Source organism: Heteronotia binoei, chromosome 6 (assembly GCF_032191835.1).
Source record: "Heteronotia binoei isolate CCM8104 ecotype False Entrance Well chromosome 6, APGP_CSIRO_Hbin_v1, whole genome shotgun sequence".
Lineage (NCBI taxonomy): Eukaryota > Metazoa > Chordata > Lepidosauria > Squamata > Gekkonidae > Heteronotia > Heteronotia binoei.
Window position 1 is genome coordinate 62,928,678 of NC_083228.1, and position 22,749 is coordinate 62,951,426.

Below are 22,749 nucleotides of genomic sequence, written 5' to 3' on the forward strand. Positions count from 1 at the left end.
GTATTGCATAGGTTTGTAGGAAAGTTCCTCCTCTTCCATTTTTGTCTTCTTCCCTTTTTAAAAAATGGGGAAACCTAAGGTGGGAAAATGTGAAGAGAAGTAAATATCATTGTACTCTGATTTCCAGCGAGGATGCAAGGTGTTCTGAAGAGCTAAGAGCTTTATATGATCACAAAGTTGCAATTTAGTGTCAGAAACTGAAGTACAATTGTGATTGTATGCACAGTGCATGTAGCACAGTTATTGTTGATTAAACTGATCTGTTGCTTCTCTCTCTCACTTTACTTCACTCGTTTGTATGGCTGTTCAACATTTTGAGCTCATTTTATAAATGTTGGATTCCTGAAAATTGTATCAGTTTCTTGAACCTAATCTAGCATGCTAGAAAGCAGCTTTTGCTTGAAGGAAATTTTGGGTTTTTTAAAAATATTCATTTTTCTAGCTCACTGGGCTATAGCCCAGTCAGTGTTCATGCAAGAACATTTTTAAAGAGTATGAACATTGCCATGTTGGTTCAAATTAAGTATACTTTCAGTTGAGCAGCAAAACCAACATTTTATCCCTGATATCTGATAACCTCTGAAGGTTCTTTTTAGTTATTCTATGAACATGGAGATTCTATTTAGTTATTGTCAAGCAGCTGCTAGAATTTTGTCTGATCCTCCTAAAAACCATCTGAGGCAATAATTTAAAAGTATCACAATAAATTAAATAATATAGTCCTAGGTTTTAGAAGGAGATATATATTTTAGTGGATCCCCTGGATGACAAACTCTGTGTTAAACTGGAAATGAGCCTCAGGTGCCAATTAAAATAATACTCCATTTTCCATAGTAGTTCTGGCTTTAGGAAATGTGGAGCTTTCTTCACAAAGGTTTAAAGTTTCTTCAAACAAAGGATTATATAGTCTTTGTGTTCCCAAACATCTGAAACTAGCATGATTATTTCTGTATCCAAGTAGCCATTACTTTTGTTTGTTGTAAAGGTAGAGTCAGATATTAATGTAGGTGTCTTGAAAAATGCAATTGTAGGCCACTTCACACTGGACTTTATGGCATAGATATCTCCTAAGTAAATAAACAAATGACAGGAGTTTTCTCTTCATACAACCCCAAATAATGTAATGTAGCAAAAGAAGCTATAGCTGCTATAAAGTGCTTCCATGCTGTAGTGTGGATTTTATAGTACAGCAGTGTCAGTCAGTGTTTTGTTTGTGGTCGTGCATATGTCCATGCAAGCATGAAGGGGTTGGGGGAGTTTTTGTTTCTATGTTCAGTTTGTCCATCATAAGCATTTGGCTGCAGTTGAAGTGGTTGCATACTGAAGTGGTTGCCTGCCTTGAAGAGCAATTTATAATGGTGGGTCTGTATGCATCTTCAGTTGTTGTGTGAAAAACATGGAAAGGCATGAAGCTACTTTGCAAATAATTACTTGATTCCTTGAAAGTCATTCAAATACTTGTTATATGCTAAAGTTTAAAGTTATGTAAATGAAACTTCGGTATGAAGTGCAAATTTTGGCCTAGTGATGAAAGATCAAATTACAGTGAAGGTTTAAAAAAACATTGTTTTGACATGAGTTGTTTTACACACAAGGTTTCTAGGCTTCTCTAGCAAGGTGCTGAGCTTCATGTGCCTTTGAACAGCCCCATGTCAAGTGGAAAAACCAGCTGTTTTCTGTCACAGTGCCTTCGTGCTTGGAGATGCTTCACCTACTGATTTCCAGTTTCCTGTGCAGCTGTTAAAATTATTAGAGCCCTGACAGAGTGTGACAAAATGTCACTGTAAGTTGTGGAGTTGGTTCTTTTGTCAACATGACTCTCATTGCTGAGCTTTGCTTCTTCTTTTTTTAGTGGTGTTTTTGTAGCTGTCTCTAGCCATGTGTGTTTAATTACACACATCCATCCATTATCTTTTAGCACTCTCTCTTTATTTCTGCCTAGGCTGGATACTCCTTATCACAGGACTTTTGCAGATGAAAGTCAATGGGCTTTAATTGTTTACACCTGGGAACAAAGAATTGGGAGAAACAAGCAGTGAATGTTCAAGCATAACAAGCATGCTAAGGCTTTGTTTCATCTTGAATGGCCTTTTTGAGCTGTGCAACTCCTAAGAGATTGATGGTTACGATCTGGATCACATGGGAACTCTTTGGCATTCATTGTGTTTAGTGGGGTTTTTTGCTGCTTGGTTAATAGGAAGAAACCATCTGATTTGAAATTTTGACTTCAGACCTCTGAGGTGTAGAACTACCCTATAGCTGGAAGCAATAGTGTTTCTATGTTAACCTTGCATGTTCTGGCATTGGGTTCCCTAATAATTCTTGAAGCCTATCTACTTATACAATGAAGAATTTTACATTGATTTCACTGATCTTTGAGTCCCTAATAAGTTTGATGTTGGTTTTAAATGGTACCCCACTGACATCAATGATGCCGGTGCTAAACCATAAAGTGCTGATCCTGGGGTTGCACTGAAGTAATTTTTACAAACTGTATGTGTGGCAAGCAGTGGAGAGTAATTGTAGAGTGAATTTTAATGATCCATTCCTTCATCTCCCTTCTGCCTCTGATGTTTTCTTTTGAACTGTTATTAGCAATGTTAAGTGACTTCAGAATAATTGCAAATCAAAACCAAATTATTCCTTCCTCCTAGCTGTTTTCACCACCTTGTATAATGAACTCCATCAAAAAACTAAGGCAGGTACTGTAAAAGTGGCACTGCCACACTATAATTATACTCATGCATCCCAGATGGTTTGATGTTCAAGAGATTGTTTCAGGTATTGTGCCCCCCATACAGCCCCATAGAGCATGCCTTGAACATCTGTAATGTTAAAGCAGGCAGCCATCACATCATTGTGTCAGGATGATGCAGATGGTTCCAGTGCTTTAAGAAATTATCTGTCTGCAATGCATGGCAAAGCCAGTGTTGAGTTGAAGCAGCAGTGTCATTTATTAAGATGTGAACAAGTCCAGGCTTGGGAAATAATGCTGAGTAATGAGGAAACAGAGTTTCTTAAGAGAGTGTGCTTTGAGTGGCAAAACCAGAAAAAAAAATACTCGGTGTGTAAAAGAAAAGTGGGGACACTTTCCATTATGTCAGAAGAGTGAAAAGGGGAACTGGGGGACTAGAGGAGCAATCAGCATTTATAGTGCCATTCTAAACAAAGTTCCGTCCTTCTAAGTAATTTGATTTCAGTGGGTTTAGGAGGATGTAACAGTTTAGCATAGTACCAATTTGGATTATTTGCTGGACAGTTGTTTTTTTTAGTATCCCTGAATTTAGTGGGACTTGTTCCCTGATAAGCAGATGTAGGATTCAACCTTGGTGCTGTGAAAAGGAGGATAACTCCAAAGACAGTGTTTCAGCAAACATAGGGTGCAGTCACACTCACCATTAAATCCATCTGCAACGTGCCTCTATTATAATCCACACAACCAATTTTCCGATCAGACAACAGGCAGGCTCCCGTTCTATCCCATGTGGGTCCCGTCGCTGGTCGATCAGAGTGCTTTACTGGACCTCGTTTCATGAGACGTCAATCTGCATTAGCGCAGGCGCAGTGATGCCCGCTATCTGCAGCGCATCACTTTTAAATGGTTCGGATCACTAACAGTTTTGCTAGTCCGTTGGCACTACTTTTCCAGCACGAGCACTATGCGTGCAGAAAAAAACCCAGGAATTCAAATCAGTTCACATCTAGTTCACATCTAGTTTCAAAAGTTAGTTTTGTTTCCAGACATAGGGGCGGGTAAACGATTTATCGAGCCAACATTCGCTCGCTCATTCACTGGCACAGTGATATCACTTGCAGGGGGCTTTGGGAGGGAAGCGGTGGTGCGCTTCCGACAAGTCGCCAACAATGGAGCGTTCAAACAGAGAAATTCCGCTCAGGAACCATCAGAAGAATTTTGTTCCGGATTTAAAGCAGTATCAAATTAGTCCGCGCCCCAGTCGTCTCAATGCGGGACTCGAACGAGCTAACCACCATTCGCAGATGCTGACATTTGGACAACCGCTTAAAATCCGACATGCTTCCGGACTCCACTCATGCCCGTAGCGGGATTTTCTGAACGTCTGACTTCACCCATAGTCTTGGTGTCTACAGGCAGTGTTTCAGCAAACATTAGAAAATAAGCCAAAGAAAACATACTGTTTTCAAGCACTCACAATGTATCATTTTAGAAGAAGATAGAAAATCTTTACAGATGCCAAACTATTTGGCAAGTTTTCCATACAGGAGAGTAAAAAAAATTGAAGGAGCTCTCGGGGCAAATGTAATAAAAATGAATCTAGACTAGGATTTACAGGTCTGTGTTGGAAAATACCTAGAGACTTTGGGGGTGGATCTGGGAGAGGGTGGGGTTTGGGGAGCGGAGGAGCCTCAGCATGGTACAGTGCCATAGAGTCCACCTTTCAAAGCAGCCATTTTCTCCAGGGGGAATACAAATAAAAAATACACTGCTACAGGCACAACAAGAGACAATTTAGTAATAGCCAGTCATTTGTTTACAAATATACAAGATACAAATCCCAAATATAAAGTATGCACTATGGCAGGCTGATCCTGAATTCTCCTGATTTTCCCCCTGTATATTATTGTAGGCGTTGGCTACTGGTGAATGTTTGTGGTGATTTCCACATAACACAAGTTCTTGCAAATAAGACTGTAACTTCCTTGGAGTCTGGTTTGGCCCCATTCCAAAAGTGATAGCAATTATTAAGATTGTAAGCTCTTTGGAGTCCAGTTTGGTCCCACTTCAAAGTGATACTAACAAACAGGACTATTTAAGTTTTTTGGATTCAACCTATTCATCCTTGGACCCGAGAAAGGTTTGAAACAGTGTACTGAATTGACCCACCATAGTCCATACTTTATATCTGAGATTTGTATGTTGTATATTTGTAAACAAATGACTGGCTATTACTAAATTGTGCCTGGAGCAGTGTATTTTTTATTTGTATTCTGCACACAGTGCAGTGATCCTTTGTTTTGTCTATTTTCTTCTGGGGAGCTGCTCTCTGCCAGCTGGAGATCAGTTGTAAAAGCAGATTTTCAGGCCCCACTTGGAGGCTGGCAACCCTAATAGACCATCTTCAACGAAAAATAAGTGATTGGATCTGGGGAGAGGGTCAGTTAGGAATGTAATGAAGACAAAAGGATGTCTTCTCAAATTGTTCCTCCAGCAAGGAGCTGTAAATCCATGCCTGATATAGAAGAATGACTACTCTGGGTGTTTTTTATTTTTAAGATGAAACTGGGGTTTCCAGAAATATGTTAAATAAGCAAAAGTTTTTCTCTCAGATGAAAAGTGATAACAGGCAAATGAGATCAAGCTGACAGATGACAAAGGGCAGAGCTATCAGAGAATCATTTTGCTAAAGGTCAAAATAACAGAACACTGGTAAGCACAGAAGGTATAATTGCTGAGTGTGGAGGAGGGGAATAAGTAACTGTTTCAGACAGAGGAAAAGGAGAAATAAGACCACAGAACTATGATGTTTGAGACTTTGTGACCTTATATCATGCCATCTGAAACATTAAATGTTAAGCAGATGCCTGTTGCACACAAATGAGCCAAGCTTGCTCCTTCACCCAATCAACAAAGGAACACACAACCAGAGCTCTGTTGAAGCAGGAATTGTTTTTATAAGGCTTATCGATAGGCCTGGAGAAACACTTCACAATCTCTATATGCCAGTTTCCCTGTGTTTCTCAAGGGAATCAAATTCATTACAGCAGTTTATATACATTTTGATAACATATCCAATGTGGGACAGATTAATTATAATTGGTTTATCAAAACATAACCCAATAACCTATCTCTGTTCCCACTGGGCAGTTTCCACTTGGGCTGCTTGAGCCCTTGCGAAGAAGGTGAGCCGGTGCTGGTGCAAAAAGTGTACACCTTAGCATATTAAAAAAAAATGCTAGCCAAGGCCAATGTGGCCTGCTTGAAGTTCCATTCCTAAAGAAACACTAGATTTTTTCTGGGATGTCCTGGGCTCTTCCTGAAGTTCCTGGGTCAGCTTATTATCACCTTGATCCACCTGCAGTTGTATGGAATGTGGAAGTTTGTCCTCGAAAATGCCTCTCTTTGTTTGGCACTTTTCCTGAGATAAAGACCCTTTGTTTAGGAACACAGTCTTCTCTCTTGCTAACAGTTTCTGGCTTAAAGTTTTCTCTTGCTTAGTTTTCTCTATTAGAAAAACAAGGCTTTAATATAAAATGCTTTAAGCTTAATAAGTATATCCCACATTCAAGTATGATTCTCTTTGTAAGGCATAACTTCTAATAAATCCCTGAAGTGTTAGTGCAAATTTAATGTGCAAACAGGTTGATTTGTCTATCATGCCAAATGTGAATTTAGGTGATGCCAAAGACACAGGGCACCATGAATGTATTTCATACAGTGACAAAATATTATTGAAATGTCTTCTGCATGCCCATAACTGCCTTTGAGCACAAAACCAGTACTGTGCCATGATTGGCTTGTCATCTCTGAGATTCTTAGAAAGTGTTTTGCAGTGCTAGCAAGCTTTCTAGCCATATGTTCAAGGGTCTCTTCAGGTCTGTTCTGCACACTTTCTGCATGGGAATTAAACAGGAAAACACAAAACAAACATGTGTAATGTAGTTTAGATGAATTTATTACAATATTTATACTAACAAAAATAAACTCAAAGCTAATGTAGGAATTAAAGCCTCACTGAACTAAAATAAAGTACTAAAATAGTAAGGTAGAAGAGGTATAGTATAGTAAGAGCATCTGGAGCAGATCCTGAAAGAATAGGTTGGTATCAGTGTAGGTTGTCCTTCAGTTAGTTTGGTCCAGTCTGTTTAGGACTTTAAAGGTTAAGACCAGTACTTGGACCCAGAAACATTTGAGAACCAATACAGTTCTAAAACTGGTGTTAAAAAGAAAATCAGGCCACCTAGAACTCATTGTAACATTTTTGGTTGTTCAATGTGAAAGTCTCATGTGCCTCTAATTAAATAGTATCTATTACTGTCAGAAACTGGAGAATGTCAGCATTTGCTTTGACACTGGCAATCGTCAATTTCTGCCATTCATAATAACATTAACTAGACTGAAAAATCAATAAAAACCCAAACTCTAACAAAAAAAATTACTGTTTGGGGTTTTTGGCTCTGTTCCCCTTAAGTTTACATATCTGCCTGTCCGTAGGAGCAATTTCACACTTTGGATGGCAATTGGCGTGTTGGTGTCACACTGGATGTTTCCAACAGCGAACATGTGAAGTGTTAACGAGAGCCGTGGATCCTTAAACTTCTGTGTACATGGTCAAGGAACTAATGGAAATATTCATGTGTATTTCCAAGTAAATAAATTTGGGACTCTCACTGTTACATTCATAAGAGTGCAGTTATGTGCTGTCTGGTTGTAACATGACCACAAAAGGTTTGGTTGGGTTTTGTATTGTGGACCAAACAAGCACCATAGCTGCACTCAAACAGTGCAGTGCACGTTCAGTTATGATTTATCTATCTGTTGCTTCTCTTCTGGCTAAGTTTTCTGGATCTTATAGATATAAATGGCAGAAATGTAACAGGTATGGCTCAAGGTGGGCCTTCAATGGTGAAGTATACCAGCCGAATTTTTGCCTGTCACAGACTTCCTGAAGACTTTTTCAGGAAAAAAGATGGCAAACATAAAAGTCTGAAAGATCTATGGGTTCTTTTCCTGGTACCCACTTCTACAAGCCATTGGAACCTGGAATGTCCCTCATCTTCACAGAAATGCATGTCTGGTGTTTTAAATTCTTCATTTCATGCACTCTGTTTCATGGATGCACTAATGCAAAATGACCCTAGAATCCCGGTTTCAGAAAAAAATATCATTGTATTGCCATGATTTATGTACTAACTGCATGGAACTAGCAGAAAACTGGATATTTGATTTCCTAGCAAAAAATCTGAATGATCTTTCACAGGAAATCTCTGCAAAAAGAGAAGAAACCCCACTCGCTTCCTTTTTTCTTCTTCACAAACTATTCCAAAATAAGGTCTTAGTTTTTAGCAGTATGTAATCTCTGTTCCCTGACCCCAAGACAATTAAATGAGGATGTGCATTTGGATGTGCATCTCAGTGCATTGCCTACTGAAAGTAATGTAGTATAAACAGATGACACTGGCATTTTGATGAGCATTCAAATGAGCATCTTGGTTGTCAAGGAGCACAACTGCCTAGGCAAGTAGAATGTCACCACTTCATACCATTTCTAAATCAAGAGCAAAACATTGACTTTACTTTCATTTGCCATCAGTGATGTTGTCACACAGCCAAATATGATTGACTGGGTAGTACTGTCAAGCCTGTCTTTGCAATGTGATGCCTGGTCAGCTGGAATCAACTAAGAAAAAAATGATCTCAGCAAAAAAGCTGCAGCAAGATTGCTGTGAACAACAAAAAAGTGTTGTTTTAGAAGGAGGCAAGTTGCACCACGTATTTCCATTTTTATCCTCAAAAAATGTTAAAGAGTGATAGTTTGGGAAAGCTTTGGTTAAAATGTCCACTATACTGAATCTGTGAAACCACCTTATTCTCTAAGGACCTTCTTAATACTTCCTCCTGTTATCAATTTCAAATTGAGAGCAAAGCACTTGCTTTCTTTGCCATTAATCTGACTCTTCCAAGCTCTCAGCCTGAATTTGGTGGTGGGAGGGGGATATTTAATTCCTTGCAAGATATGTCCTTATTGCCATATCTTTTCAGCTGGAAGTTTCACAGTTCTTTTTAGTCATATGCATGCAAGTCAAGGTGTTTTTTTTTTATGGTGGGGAGGAGGAAAATTCTGATCCTTTCATTTGACTTATCTTTACTAATATTGTTGTATTTTCATTATTTTAATGTGTTAAAATAGAAGTTTTAAACATTCTTTTTGCATGCTTGCAATTTAGCTAAAGCAATAAGAATCAATATTGTTTTTGTTCTACAAAGAAAACAACATTGTCACTAACTGTTGGATTAACAGCTAAATTAAAATTAATCCCCCAGTTGTTTTGCTTGAACTTGTTTTGTCATAGGAACAACTGAGGCTATTATCCTGTGAGCACTTTTACTTGGGATCAAACGGCACTAAAAACAAAGGAATTTGTTTTCAAATAAATTTGTGTAGAACTGAGATGCTCATGGCTATGATGAGGTTTGAGCTTGAAATTTTTAGCCTCATAAAATAGGATTTTAACAGTTAACTTCACAGGACAGTGGCAACTTGCCTAGTTATTGTAGGCCAGGAGAAATGAGAGCAGCAAAAGGGGGGGGGGGAGGATGGGCAGATCCTGAAGGGGGATGTGGTAGAGCTGTGTATGTTATCTTGCAGCTCTTAGTTACATGAAAAATGGAACTTGGATTTTGTAAGTTACTGTCTAATCAGGCAATCATTCAGTGTTCTTCTGATCTTCAGATATGTGGGGTAATGGAATTCTTAATGCTCCCTATCATGCACAGCTGGCTTTTTCAATAACTGCAGATGAAACCCTGCAGTCTGCAGAACAGATTAACCTTGGGATACATCACTACCATATCACTGATCATTTGCTGCTGTGTCCATCAAAAAATGCAGAAGGCTCTTTTATGGCTATGAAAAAAGCATTCAATCGCTAACTGGCATAGCTATGGATAGGACTTATGCAAGGAAAGAGGAAATGTGTCCTTTTAGCCCAAAAAGGATTATTCAGAAAAGATGCCATAGGAGAGTTACCAGGAGGCAAGCTTGAGAGATCCCTTAAACCTTTCATTCTGGTTGCTGAATTAGGGAACAAGACTGTCATGGATTCTACTCATTCACACACTTAACCCATCCTTTCATCCTCCCTCCTGCTCCATCCACTGTGCAGCATATCTGTAGCTCTGGACACTGCAGCAGAACAGGGGTGGGATGAATGGGAAGGGAAAATACTATGGCTCCTCTCCCAATTCACTGTTGACTTTAAAAGCACAAAGAGACCCTCAAGGTTGTGATCTAGCAACAATATTATAAGACAAAAATGATGTGACAGGAGGAGAAAAAGTGAGAATCATGGAATTAAAAGAGGCAACACTAGTCAACTATTTAAAATATTTATGGCACACATTGAAGTTGATGAAATGCAGAGTTGAGTCTTAATAGTTAGGAATTTGTGGAATACATTTGATTTTTCTGAACTATGGAAATTTGAATATCTTACCACCACCAAACAATGGAGTAAGTAAATATGAAGTTTCTGTCTCAGTTTCAAATTACCTTTGTGAGATATCTTAATGAGTGCTGAAACTCTGCCATTACTGCTAATTCTGCAGGGACTGTATAAAAATGCTGTGACCTACAAAACAGAAGTTTTTCTCAAGGAGAATGAAGATTGCAATGCAAAGTGTTCTGCATATCTGTAATATTCTCAAAATAAGGTTTTATTTGCCTTTGATTAGCTGAAATATCCTTGAATCCTCCCCCTTTTTTGTAAATGTTATTTGTTATTGTTACCATCAAGTCACAGCTGAATTATGGTAACCCCCACAGGGTTTTCAAGACAAGAGATGTTCAGAGGTGGTTTGCCATTGCCTGTCTCTGTGGCACAACCCTGCTGTTCCTTGGAGGTTTCCCATCCAAATACTAGCCAGGGCTGAGCCTCCTTAGCCGTCTGAGATCTGATGAGATCGGGTTGTCCTGGCCAAGAAGCCTGGGTTATCCAGGTCAGGAAGTATTGTTAGAGCCATGCACATGGTCTGTGCCTGCCTGAGAAGCAGAATAAAGGCCACACGTGTACTATCACAAGCAAGTTTGAGCCTTTGTAGCTGGGTTTCTATACTCTTCAGCAACAACATCCACCCCCTCCTCCCCCCCGCCCCCAATACACAAGGATGCTGTTCTGATGCCTTGGTGTTTTGCATTCATCCTTGCTGGCTGTGTATGAGAAGCCACCTATATAGCATAGAATGCAATGCCTCCATGCACCAAGAGAAACTCAACCTGCATAACAAATTCATGATGAAAACATTAACTGTTTTCATTACCTTATGAGTTCATCATCTGAAAATGAATGCAACTTTGTGTTTCAAGCAGTGTAGAAAATCTAATGTTTCCTTACAGCTTAACTATTTTTTTTTTAAATATAGCCAACAAGAACCTCTTCAGAAAGTATTTATTCCAAACCTGGCTCCAGTATACCTGGCTCACCAGGGCACTCAATCTATGTAAGTATCATTTCATATTACCGGTATTTATTATTGATAGTGCTAGCTAAAAGAATTAGCTACTGAGATTTTCAGAATCACCAGCAAGAACAGGATAATTCAGTATCCATGCACTCACTAATCAAGTAGCCATATTCAGAAATTGCAGGCAGAAATTTTAGCCTCTGCAGACACATTGGAGGCAGATTCTTGATTAGGGTTGCCAGGTCTTATCTGGCTCTCGGTGGGGGATTTTCCTTGTGCGTGCAAAGCGTGTACACCTCAATGACATCACCTGGAAGTGATATTATCATGCTGGGCATGTTGCTCTAGCACTCGGGGAAAATGCTATGGTTATCATAAAGTTTTTCCCAAATGCTAGAATGTCCTGCACGACATGCCCAATGCCATAACATCACTTCCCATTGACATTGTGCCTATGCTCTTCAGGGCAGGGCTCCCCCACCAGCCACTTCCATGACAGCGGGTTGGAGGCCGGAAATTGGGGGAAAACCCACCACTAGTGGAAGGCAGGGAACACTATTATTGATCCAAAACTCAGGTATTAGTCAACATAATCTGAACTTAAAAAAGGAAAACTCATAGCTGAAGGTTTCAATTCTGTCTTGTAATGAATAGCATGGAAGGAAAATGACTTGGGAACTCTGAATATCTCTTGTTATGATATGGTACATGTAACAAGGAATAGTTAGAAGTGAACACCTAGATCTTCCCTCATTTGAACTTAGTTTGTTTCATGTACTACATGTTTTCTCCAGTACACCAGTGTCTGATATAACCAGAAACAAATGAACAAAGTGTGGCTGGCAGATTATTCTTCAGACTTTTGGGAACATGTGCCAAGAAGCCTTAAATGACTGTGACTTCTCACGGATTCACTGTGTATTTATGAACACACTTGACTTGTTTACTAGTTCTCAGTGTTGCCTACACTTGAAGTGAGACCGAACCACTTGCATGCATTCAACAGAATGTTAAGAGATCTATTCCAGTCTGCAAAAACTGTAGAATGGAGAAGCCAGAGTGAATTCCACAAACTACTGCAGGCATGATTTATGAGCAGTCTCAGACCATGGGAAATTGGAACCTAGTGCAGAACACAGAAATCACTGTACTGTCCTCTGCCTAGCATGCATCAAGCCTTTAGCATGGCAAGCATTAAATGCTACTGGAATGAGAGGCAGGTGTCTAGTGCAATTGGGGAAAGTCTAGTTGTACTCTGGCTGCTGGCTGGAAGTAAGAGGTTATGTTTAACATCTTATAATTGACCTTTATGTACAACTAGGGTAATTAAAAAGTAGGGCATTTGAAGAGTGGGCTGGTTATTATAATGCCTGTAAGTAGAATACTGAGTCTTTGCTTTAAAATAGCACCTGCTATTTTAATAGCTTTGAGGCTGCCAGCAGTGGAGCCTTGGCAATCTTACATGGAAGGGATTCGGAGAACACTCTGCTGTCTCGTTAAAAACATTGACAGGATGCTGTGCAGAAAAAAATATGTATGGGTTTATGTGTGTGGGAAAGGGTAGAGAGATATTAAAAACTGTCAAGAGTTAAGCCTTCCACCTTGAAAACCTTCTGTGACTGCAATGAAAAATCTTGATTAGAACAGTGATTGTGAGAAGAGGACTGGGTATATGATACTTATTTTGGTAATCCAATGAGTAATATGTTTTGTATGGTCATCACAAGGCACCCACATGAGGAACTTTTATCTCATCTTCATCACCTGTCTCTCCCCAGTATTGACGAAGATGATTGTGGGACAATTAGTTTATGCAGTAATCATTTTGGCTTCCTATCTGTCAGCAAGAGGATGTCCGGGGGGGGGGGGGGCAGGGATGTACTTCTCCTTCCAGAGACCTTTTCCACTCCTGCTCTCAAAGCATTTACAGGACCCAAATTCAAACACCATCACTTGATTTCAGACGTGAGAGGGGCTGGTGGTCAAATCTACCTCAAAATTACTCTGTTGAGCCTGAATAGCAGATCCTTCAGTCACCACTTTTTGTTTTTAGGCCTTAATGAGCAGGCTATTAAAATATTCTGCCTGGATGTTAATAAATCAGCCAAGAGCAACATCTGCCAGAAATTATAAATTAAATTGCCAATTTGAATTGGTTTTAATTCAGCTGTGGGCTTTCTGTAAGGAACCCTAGGAAACATAGTTTCAGTTTCATCCCTGTAAAGTCAGAAACTGCCAAAGAAAGAAAGGGTTGGCATCATTGCAAGCTTTACCTATGAAGTAGTCTGGCCAGAAGGCCTATACAGGGAGTAAGATGAAAGGGTCTGGCTAATGTGAATTCCAGAAGGTTGTTGAGGCAAGTGTGGCTGAGAAAGCCAAGACCAAGTTGTAAGGTAAGGAACAATGTCTATCACTGCACATAATATATGCTTTGTTGTACAGACAAAAACTTACTTAAAGAAGGGAATATTTATGTATGCTCAGGAAGGATGATAAGCAATTGCTGAGCGGGGCAAGGCAAAGAGCTTTTAATATTATTCTGGAAGCATATAGTTTGCATAGAGAGATCATAGTTGAAGGAATTTATTTATTTATTACATTCGACTTATATCCCGCTCTTTCCGCAAGCGGACTCAGGAAGACAGGTTTAGTCCAAGTCTCTGCAGGTTTAAGCCTACCTGTGGATGAAGACTCTGGTGATGAATGTTAATTATTCTGCATTAGAGATCCCACTGTTCAGAAAAGCAATGGAAGGTGCCATAAATCTCTTAAGAGTCAGATCCCCTAACTAAATGGGCAATAGTAAGGGATAATGTAGAATGCTAAATACTTAATTAATAGTGCCCGGAGTTGCATAGTGGAAGATGCCATACATCTCTTAAGAGTCAGATCTCCTAACTAACTAAATGGGCAATAGTAAGGCATAATGTGGAATGCTAAATACTTAATTAATAGTGCCCGGAGTTGCATAGTGTTTGAAAATGGTGGCTGCACTGCTGCACTATAACTGACTCATGGATTTCTGCGACTTCAGAAACAATTAGGTATATGGGGTTTACTTGGAGGGGAATTTTTCTGTTCACCTCAGCTGGAGAAGATTCTTAAAATGGACTTCTTTCAAGGTATAGAGCTTGTCCTGGAGGGCAGCCAGGATGTTGTCATGGGTGGATTCATTCCCTTTGGAAAGTTTGGGAAAGTCAGCTTCTTATTGCATGGTGCAGCCTCTAATCTGCAGCACCAGGCAATCTTCATGTATTATTGCTACATACAAGACTATAATTATAATGTCTTATTTTAACAACACTAGCTTTAAAATGTCCAGGCATGCATGCAAAACATTTTAAAGTTATAATTGTACAAGGCTGTGTTGAATAGTGCTGAGAAAATTTTTAAAACAAGTTTGAGGAAGATGAAGTGTAAGTTTTAAGTTGGCCTGTTTGTAACATAATATTAGAATCAGTATTAGCAAACCAAATGGTTGATAACCAAGGTTGGAAGGAATTAGCTTATCCTGTCCAGTATGCTTTGGTCCCAACAGTGCTGAAGAACAGGAGTATTTTAGCTTTTGCTCAAGTGCAGTGCCTTTTCCTTTCCCCTCTACCAAGGAGAAGCAGATTCCCTAAATGTGGCTGAAAATTGCAACTGTAATTCTGTGTGCATCTTATAAAAATGATGCAGAGAGCCATCATGTGGCTGCTATTGAAATGGGGGGGGGGGGGGGGGGTTGGACAGAAAAAAAATTAACTTGTTTTGTTGTGTAGTCCTGCCATTCATATCATGAGCCATTCATCCCTCCCCCCTTCCCCCCAATCCTTCTTCTCATATAGCAGTAGTTTACTAGTGTGGAACCACCAAAGGTCAGGGCAAATGCAGCACAACTTTCCTATAGTAGTACAAGTAGCTGATGGATCTCAAGGTAAACCTCCACTGTTCAAGAGGCTACAGTGGATGCAGGGGACAATGTTTTTAATTAATAGCTTCCTTATCCTCTTCCACTGTATAAATCTACTTAAACATTAAGGAATTGTTGGGGGGAAATCCAAATTATGTCATAATTGAAAACATGAATTTGATTTAAAATTACTTCAGATTAACATATGTAGTTGGCTGTTGTGCAGAAATATAAATGAAGTAACTAAATGTAAGTAAATATAATGAAGTAAATATAGACGAAGTAAATAAATACAAATCCAACATGAAAGCAGGTGAGGGTGCTTAACCTCATTCTAATCCTTTCATGGTGATCCCAGCTTGGTTTGCAGGAAGGTTTCATGCAGCTTAAAATTTAGAAGCTGCCATTTAGTGGACTTTAACTATTCATGTCATTATGTGGGAGCGAGGGAAGGCATAAAGACTATTCAGGTAGGATGTGCTTGAGGACATTTAAGGGCCATGTACGCCAGTTAGTACCATGTAAGGCCTGTTCAGTTGCCAAGCTGAAAATTTAATTCAATGTGCTACTGTAACCTCAGTTTGTGGGTTTTGTAGGGCAAAACTTGGAATCAATCTTGTGATAACTCGAAGAGAATAAAACATTTTTACTTTCCACTTAACATCATAATTAACAAAACATAGATCTTAGTAACACAACCAAACAATGATCTTTTAAAGTACAAACAATAAACCTTACCCTCCTTTACAGCTTGCCACTTCCAAAGTCCATCTTTTTCCTTTTATTGGTGGGCCAAGAAGTATCCAACTGAACACTCTGTGTACTGGCTTCCAAAATGGGTGTCTCAAATGAACCCCCACTAGATGACACAGCTCTGAAACAATCATTCTAAAATTACAATTTAAAACAACAGTCTCTCTCCCTTTCCAGTTTCCATACATAAATCATAGTTACCTTGAACAAGGTGTTAAGAGCCTATGATTAAGGTATAAGCTACCTAGCAGGGAAGTCTGGCTTCCCTCCTCTGCTTTCCACACATACTGTACCCTTCTGCACCTAGAGGCTTCACCTCTTCTTGGTTCATTCCATTCCTAGCTAGGGGTTACATTAACTGCTAGCAGTTCCATAGTTTCTGAAAAAAGGGTTGAAATTCCTTGAACCAAATAGGATTTTTTTCAATTTTGTTTTATTTATAAATAGGATTTCCCCCCTGCTATGTTGTCAAATGCACCTTTTTTATTCAATATATATATGTGAATTCCCTAATTCAATCTTTACATGCTATTGATACCCATGCCCCCGTCTGTTAAGTGGGAAAAAGATATCAATCTTAATGTATGCAGACGATGCTGTCCTCTTATCACAATCAGAAATCGGCCTAAAAGGCGCCCTTAAAAATTTTAGCAAATAATGTGACATTGAGCTTTTACCAATTAATTACTCTAAATCAAAAATAATGCACTTCACTAGACCAGGGCTCTTTTTAGCAGGAGCTCCTCTGAATATTAGGCCACGCCCCCTGATGTAGCCAATCCTCCAAGAGCTTATAGGGCTCTTAGTACAGGACCTACTGTAAGCTCCAGGAGGATTGGCTACATCAGGGGGGCAAGGCCTAATATGCAGAGGCGCTTCTGCTAGAAAAAGAGCCCTGCACTAGATGATATAGGAAAGTTAACTGGAAGATCAACAGTAATATTATTGAACAGGTTAAAACTTTCCAATATTTAGGGGTCACCTTTTTGCACAATGCCAGCTTCAAATCGTATACAATAATTTCAGCAAATACGGTGGAAAAGAGCGCTAATGCTTTCCTCAGAAAAGATGGCCTAGGCTTTATTCCTGCGGCATTAAAACTATTTCAAGTCAAGTGTCTTCCCCAATTACTTTGTGAGTCACAGATTAGCCTAAATCACAATGTAAAAACCCTAGAAACTGTACAGTCAAAATTTCTTAGATCATTGTTTAATGTCCCTAGATGTTCCTCTAAGAAAGGAGAGCCAGTTTGGTGTAGTGGTTAAGTGTGCAGACTCTTATCTGGGAGAATTGGGTTTGATTCCCCACTCTTCCACTTGCACCTGCTAGCATGGCCTTGGGTCAGCCATAGCTCTGGCAGAGGTTGTCCTTGAAAGGGCAGCTTCTATGAGAGCCCTCTCCAGCCCTACCCACCTCACAGGGTGTCTGTTGTGGGGGAGGAAGGTAAAGGAGATTGTGAGCCGCTCTGAGACTCTTCGGAGTGGAGGGCAGGATATAAATCCAATATCATCATCTTCTTCTTCTTCTAATGCCATTTTAAGACAGGAAGCTGGCCTCCCTGGAAAGGAAAGGAAAGGTCCCCTTTGCAAGCACCAGTCATTTCTGACTCTGGGGTGACGTTTCTTTCACAATGTTTTCACGGCAGACTTTTTACGGGGTGGTTTGCCATTGCCTTCCCCAGTCATCTACGCTCCCCCCCCCCAGCAAGCTAGGTACTCATTTTACCGACCTTGGAAGGATGGAAGGCTGAGTCAACCTTGGGCCGGCTACCTGAATCCAGCTTCCGGAATCAAACTCAGGTTGTAAGCAGAGAGTTCAGACCATAGTACTGCAGTACTGCTGCTTTACCACTTTGTGCCATGGGGCCGCTCAAAGGAAAGGTCCCCTGTGCAAGCACCAGTCGTTTCCAACTCTGGGGTGATGTTGCATAACATCGTTTTCATGGCAGACTTTTTTACAGGGTGGTTTGCCATTGCCTTCCCCAGTCATCTACACTGTCCCCCCAGCAAGCTGGGTACTCATTTTACCGACCTCAGAAGGATGGAAGACTGAGTCAACCTCAAGCCGACTACCTGAAAACCGGCTTCTACCGGAGATCGAACTCAGGTCGTGAGCAGAGCTTAGGACTGCAGTACTGCAGCTTTAACATTCTGCGCCACAGGGCTCTTAAAATATGGAAATTTGCAATTTGCTTTTGGTTAAAAGTTCACTTAAAGCCAAAGGGCCTAATCCCATTTTTTCTTGCAGCAGACCCCCTATCCTTTCTGGTCTGCTAAGATTATTGAAAAAATCAGATCGATTGGACTGAATCCAGAAGAACTTTTTGATAGAGGCCTGAAAGAAGCAAAAGCTCTGGTATTTTGGAGACTGACATTGAACTCCAAAATGATAAAACACTGCTCCCCGCAAATTATTCCAGATTAAAATCATTGCCAGATTATACACCTGCCCCTGATCTATCAAATATAACATATGCGAGACATAGATGGGCATTCTCAAGGGTTTCCATCTGCAGTATTAGCTGGTAGGTTCTCCCATCTACCAATGCAGAAACAATATCTTCGTTCAGAAAAAGTAGTTGAAACAGTCTCACATATCCTTCTCCACTGTGAACTTTATCAAGAGAAAAGATTGCGTTTTATTACCCCACTTTTATCTAAATTCAAACCCTTGGAGCTTTATATAAATTTTAGAACTGAGGTACTTCAGAAATTTTTATTGGAAGATATAGAGAGCTCAATAACTCAGGCAGTAACAAAATTTTGTTACATTGTAATTTGGAAGGAAATATTTGGAAGAGCCTTGATTTCATCGACTGTACTCTTATGAGTTGTCTTGTTGTCATCCCTTATTGCTGTTCTGGTCTTTGACAAAAAAAAAGGATTTTATTTACAGCTGTGTGAATAAAAAAGCATCATGGTTAACACTAAGAAAGGGTTAAGAGTAAAGAATATAAATCCAAATAAAATCAGCAAATTGGAAAACAACGTTTTCAGCTTGGGATGTTATTGATCCTCAACATACTTCTAATATTAATAAAAATTCTAAACCTAGAGAAAATATCATAAGAGAAAGTTTTAGTGTGTTTGGGTTCAACTTGATCCCCATAAGCCTGAGCATTTAGTCTTTTTACTTTCTCATAAATTTTAATATGTTGTAAGCTGCCTTGAATTTTTGGGGGTGGTAAATGTAAATAACACCAGTATAGCACTAAATTATTATGTTTGTATGATGAGAACATTTCCCATATTTTCCTCAACATCTCTCCATTGGTGAGGATGAGTATATGTATGACATATATTTTGCTGATGGGAATTCTAAAGTCAAGGAAGTTACTGTCTACAGGCTATCTGCTAAGTAATCAGCAGACCAAGAATTAGAATTCATAGCCAGCTGCATCTAACTTACTACCAAGATCAAGGCATAGTATAACAAAAATGTCCCATTGTTGAAGAAGGTATTGAAGTGAAAATGGTTGCTTTATTTAAAGCAGCAGACTGGCAACCAAGGTTTACATTTTCTCTACTATGCTCACAAAGTCCCTCAAAAACTGATTTGCTTAAAATGAATTCTACCAATTTTCTTTGTGTATTTTAATTTATTTTCTGTCTTTGACCTTCAGGCAAAAGTAGACAATGAGATCCTTGATTATAAGGATCTAGCAGCCATTCCAAAAGTCAAGGCCATTTATGACATTGAGCGTCCAGACCTAATTACTTATGAGCCCTTCTACACTTCCGCCTACGAGGAAAGACAGGAGAGGCAGAGTCTTGGAGAGGTAATGAACCGGGGAGTCTCCCATTCTTCTTCTGTGCACTATTATTAAAAGCCACCTTAATGTCTTACCTTTTTAGAAACTGAACCTCTTTTTGATGCTTTTGGTGTTCTGAGCAAACATTTTGCTTCTCTTTGGCCTGGAAAGAATTATGATGCTCTTTGTGTTGCAGCATGAGGCCTGATGCAAAAAACAAGCACATGTTGTTTACCTTCACTAACAGCTACTCATATCCACAGCTACAAGGATGAATGAGCAGTTTGTGGCTCCCTTTTTCACATAGCTTCATGGCAGCAGCCAAGAGCATGTTTCAGACTGCTAGAGTGATGGTAGAAGTATGAGACTTTGAAGCACCAGTGAAATATCAGAGTTCTTGAGTTTTTTTATAGCAATAAAGGGCCATAGTTCTGTCGGAATGGCATATAGACTTGGAGGAAAATGGCCAGTGCTCACATGAAGCATAGTACCACAATGCTGGCTGGCTATTCACTTAGGGAGGTGACATGATAGAGGTTTACAAGATAATGCATGGGGTGGAGAAAGAAGTACTTTTCTCCCTTTCTCGCAATACAAAAACTCGTGGGCATTTGATGAAATTGCTGAGCAGACAGGTTAAAACGGATACAAGGAAGTACTTCTTCACCCAAAGGGTGATTAACATGTGGAATTCACTGCCACAGGAGGTGGTGGCGGCCACAAGCATAGCCACCTTCAAGAGGGGGTTAGATAAAAATATGGAGCAGAGGTCCATCAGTGGCTATTAGCCACAGTGTGTGTGTGTGTATATGTGTGTATATATATATATATATAATTTTTTTGGGCCACTGTGTGACACAGAGTGCTGGACTGGATGGGCCATTGGCCTGATCTAACATGGCTTCTCTTATGTACTTATGTTCTAAGTAATTTTTTTCCTTCCCATCCTCACCCTTTCACATTTTTACTAGGATTATTGATTACTCAGTGAAACAGGGGATGTGTCTTAATATTATTTGATGTATTGTATGGAATAAGACATGGCATGGATGGGAAAGTCACAAATAGCCATAGAAACCATGTTGAATTTTAGGGTCTAGAACAGGGGTGGCCAACGGTAGCTCTCCAGATGTTTTTTGCCTACAACTCCCATCAGCCCCAGCCAGCATGGCCAATGGCTGGGGCCGATGGGAGTTGTAGGCAAAAAACATCTGGAGAGCTACCATTGGCCACCCCTGGTCTAGAATAAGATGTGCTAGGGTGGAAAATGTAGGATCAATATTAAGCTAAGCTAGTAGATAAGCAGGGCAAGACTGCGATAGGGAAAGTTGCTTGAAGTGAAGCTCTGTGTTATGTCAGCCAGAAATCGAGTGAAATAAGATGAAGACATCTTTGTTTCAGAAATCTTCCCTCAGACTCCAGTTTGTCATGATATTTAATGTGGGTGCCTGGACAAATTTGGGTTTGTTTGTTTCCCATTAATTGGAATATAATAAGCACAAAAGCTTGGGTTTTGCAAGCTTTTATGCAAATCAACACATGAATACAGGGGCAAATTCATAGCTGACTTCCCTTCTGGTATTCTTTTGATGGACAATGTAGTCCATCAGGGCAGCTTAAGGAGTCTTGTTTCCCTAATAGACTATATTCTTTCAAAACACTTCCACCTAAAGTCTCTTAGTAAGCCGCTTTTGGAGGCTTCAACTGTGTTTCAAGGACAGTTCATTATATTGTAAGCAATGGCTAAATAGAAAGGATGGGTGGGTGGCAATGTAGATATCTAAATAATGCACCAGAACTGGTGAATTATATATCCTATGCAATGACCTGTGCTGTTGCTAGGTCTTTAGACATGACGTCTATTTCATCTACTTTCATTCAAATGTCTCCTAGTTATGCATCCAAACTCTGGTAGGCATAGTTTCTCTAATCATTTGAAGAAGCACCTTTTTCACCATTTCTTGTATCAGGACATTAGAAGAAGAAGAAAAATGATTTGTCCCAATGTTGTTTCTGTCATAACAGCTACAGACGTTTCTTGGCAGATTATATTTCTAGCTTTTGGCCATTATATTATTATTCCTAATTGGCAAGATAGTGCCTTAACTTTGTAAAGCTTTTTTTTAATGCATTCTGTATATTTTCTCAGGGATCCATATTGGTCAAGCATATTGCTGGTTGAATAAAATGGAATTTATTTCTGAGTAGACCTGTTTCAGGATTGCTCTCAAGTTGCGGAATTGACCTCTCTGTCTCCATTCTAACACCTAAGGAAACCCATATGGGATAGGAATTGTATCGGGCATTACTCTTATCCCATTGTACATCAAGGGGTTTCTCCTTCTAGCTGCAGGATACTAATCAACAGCAGTATTTTTCCGCTTGGATAATGGCAGCCAATTCAGCATTTATGTATAATGATCCAACTCACACCTGAGAGAAGAGAGCCAGTTTGTTGCAGTGGTTAAGAGTGGCAGACTCTAATCTGGAGAACTGGGTTTGATTCCCCTCTCCTCCACATAAAGTCAGCTGGGTGGCTTTGGGCCGATCACAGTTCTCTCAGAACTCTCTCAGTCCCATCTACCTCACAGGGTGTTTGTTGTAGGGAAAGGAAGTGAAGGTGATTGTAAATCAGTCCAAGACTCCTTCAGGTAGTGAGGAGCAGGGTGTAAAACCAGCTCTTCTCTTTTTTTTCTTTCTGTAGGATCTTTCCCTACACATCTGTAAGACTGAAATGTGTTGAATAATTGCACCTCTGGGCATGCTTTTCTTAGTATAATGCTGCTGAGTTCTTGCCAATGTGCAATATAATAACAAAGAAAGATTTAAAAAACCCCATTTTGTGCACCAAAGCTAAATGTAGATAACAATACACAATTTAGCTTTACAGTACTGGGAGGGGAAGGTAATCAGCATTACTGTTTATGGCACAAGTGGCTTGTCTGAGGCAAGTTGCTAAACCGTTATTTTCAGAATTGATGATCCAGAATGTTTTCTCCCACTGCCACCTTGTGGAAGCCAACCAGCTAATCTTCTAGTTATAATAATGCAGAGGATCTGATTTGTCATTGACTTTTGAGGTCATGTGGGAATAAATAATTGTTTTGGGGGGAAAGTCTGCTGTTTGACACATAAGTATGTAAGTCTTATGTTTCACTGGGGCGTTCCTGTTTCCAAACTCTTGCCAGCTTT

At 39.7% G+C, this 22,749-nt stretch overlaps 1 protein-coding gene across 27 annotated transcripts in view; it reads left to right on the plus strand.

Annotated features, from left to right (window-relative positions):
* Positions 1-22,749, plus strand: part of ABLIM1 (actin binding LIM protein 1) — a 350,053-nt gene that overhangs the window by 254,819 nt on the left and 72,485 nt on the right. For all 27 annotated transcript variants that reach the window (XM_060241593.1, XM_060241591.1, XM_060241590.1 and 24 more), the window contains 2 exons: positions 11,120-11,197; positions 19,429-19,584. In XM_060241593.1, the coding sequence (XP_060097576.1) occupies positions 11,120-11,197; positions 19,429-19,584 (234 nt within the window). The remainder of the gene's footprint in view (positions 1-11,119; positions 11,198-19,428; positions 19,585-22,749) is intronic.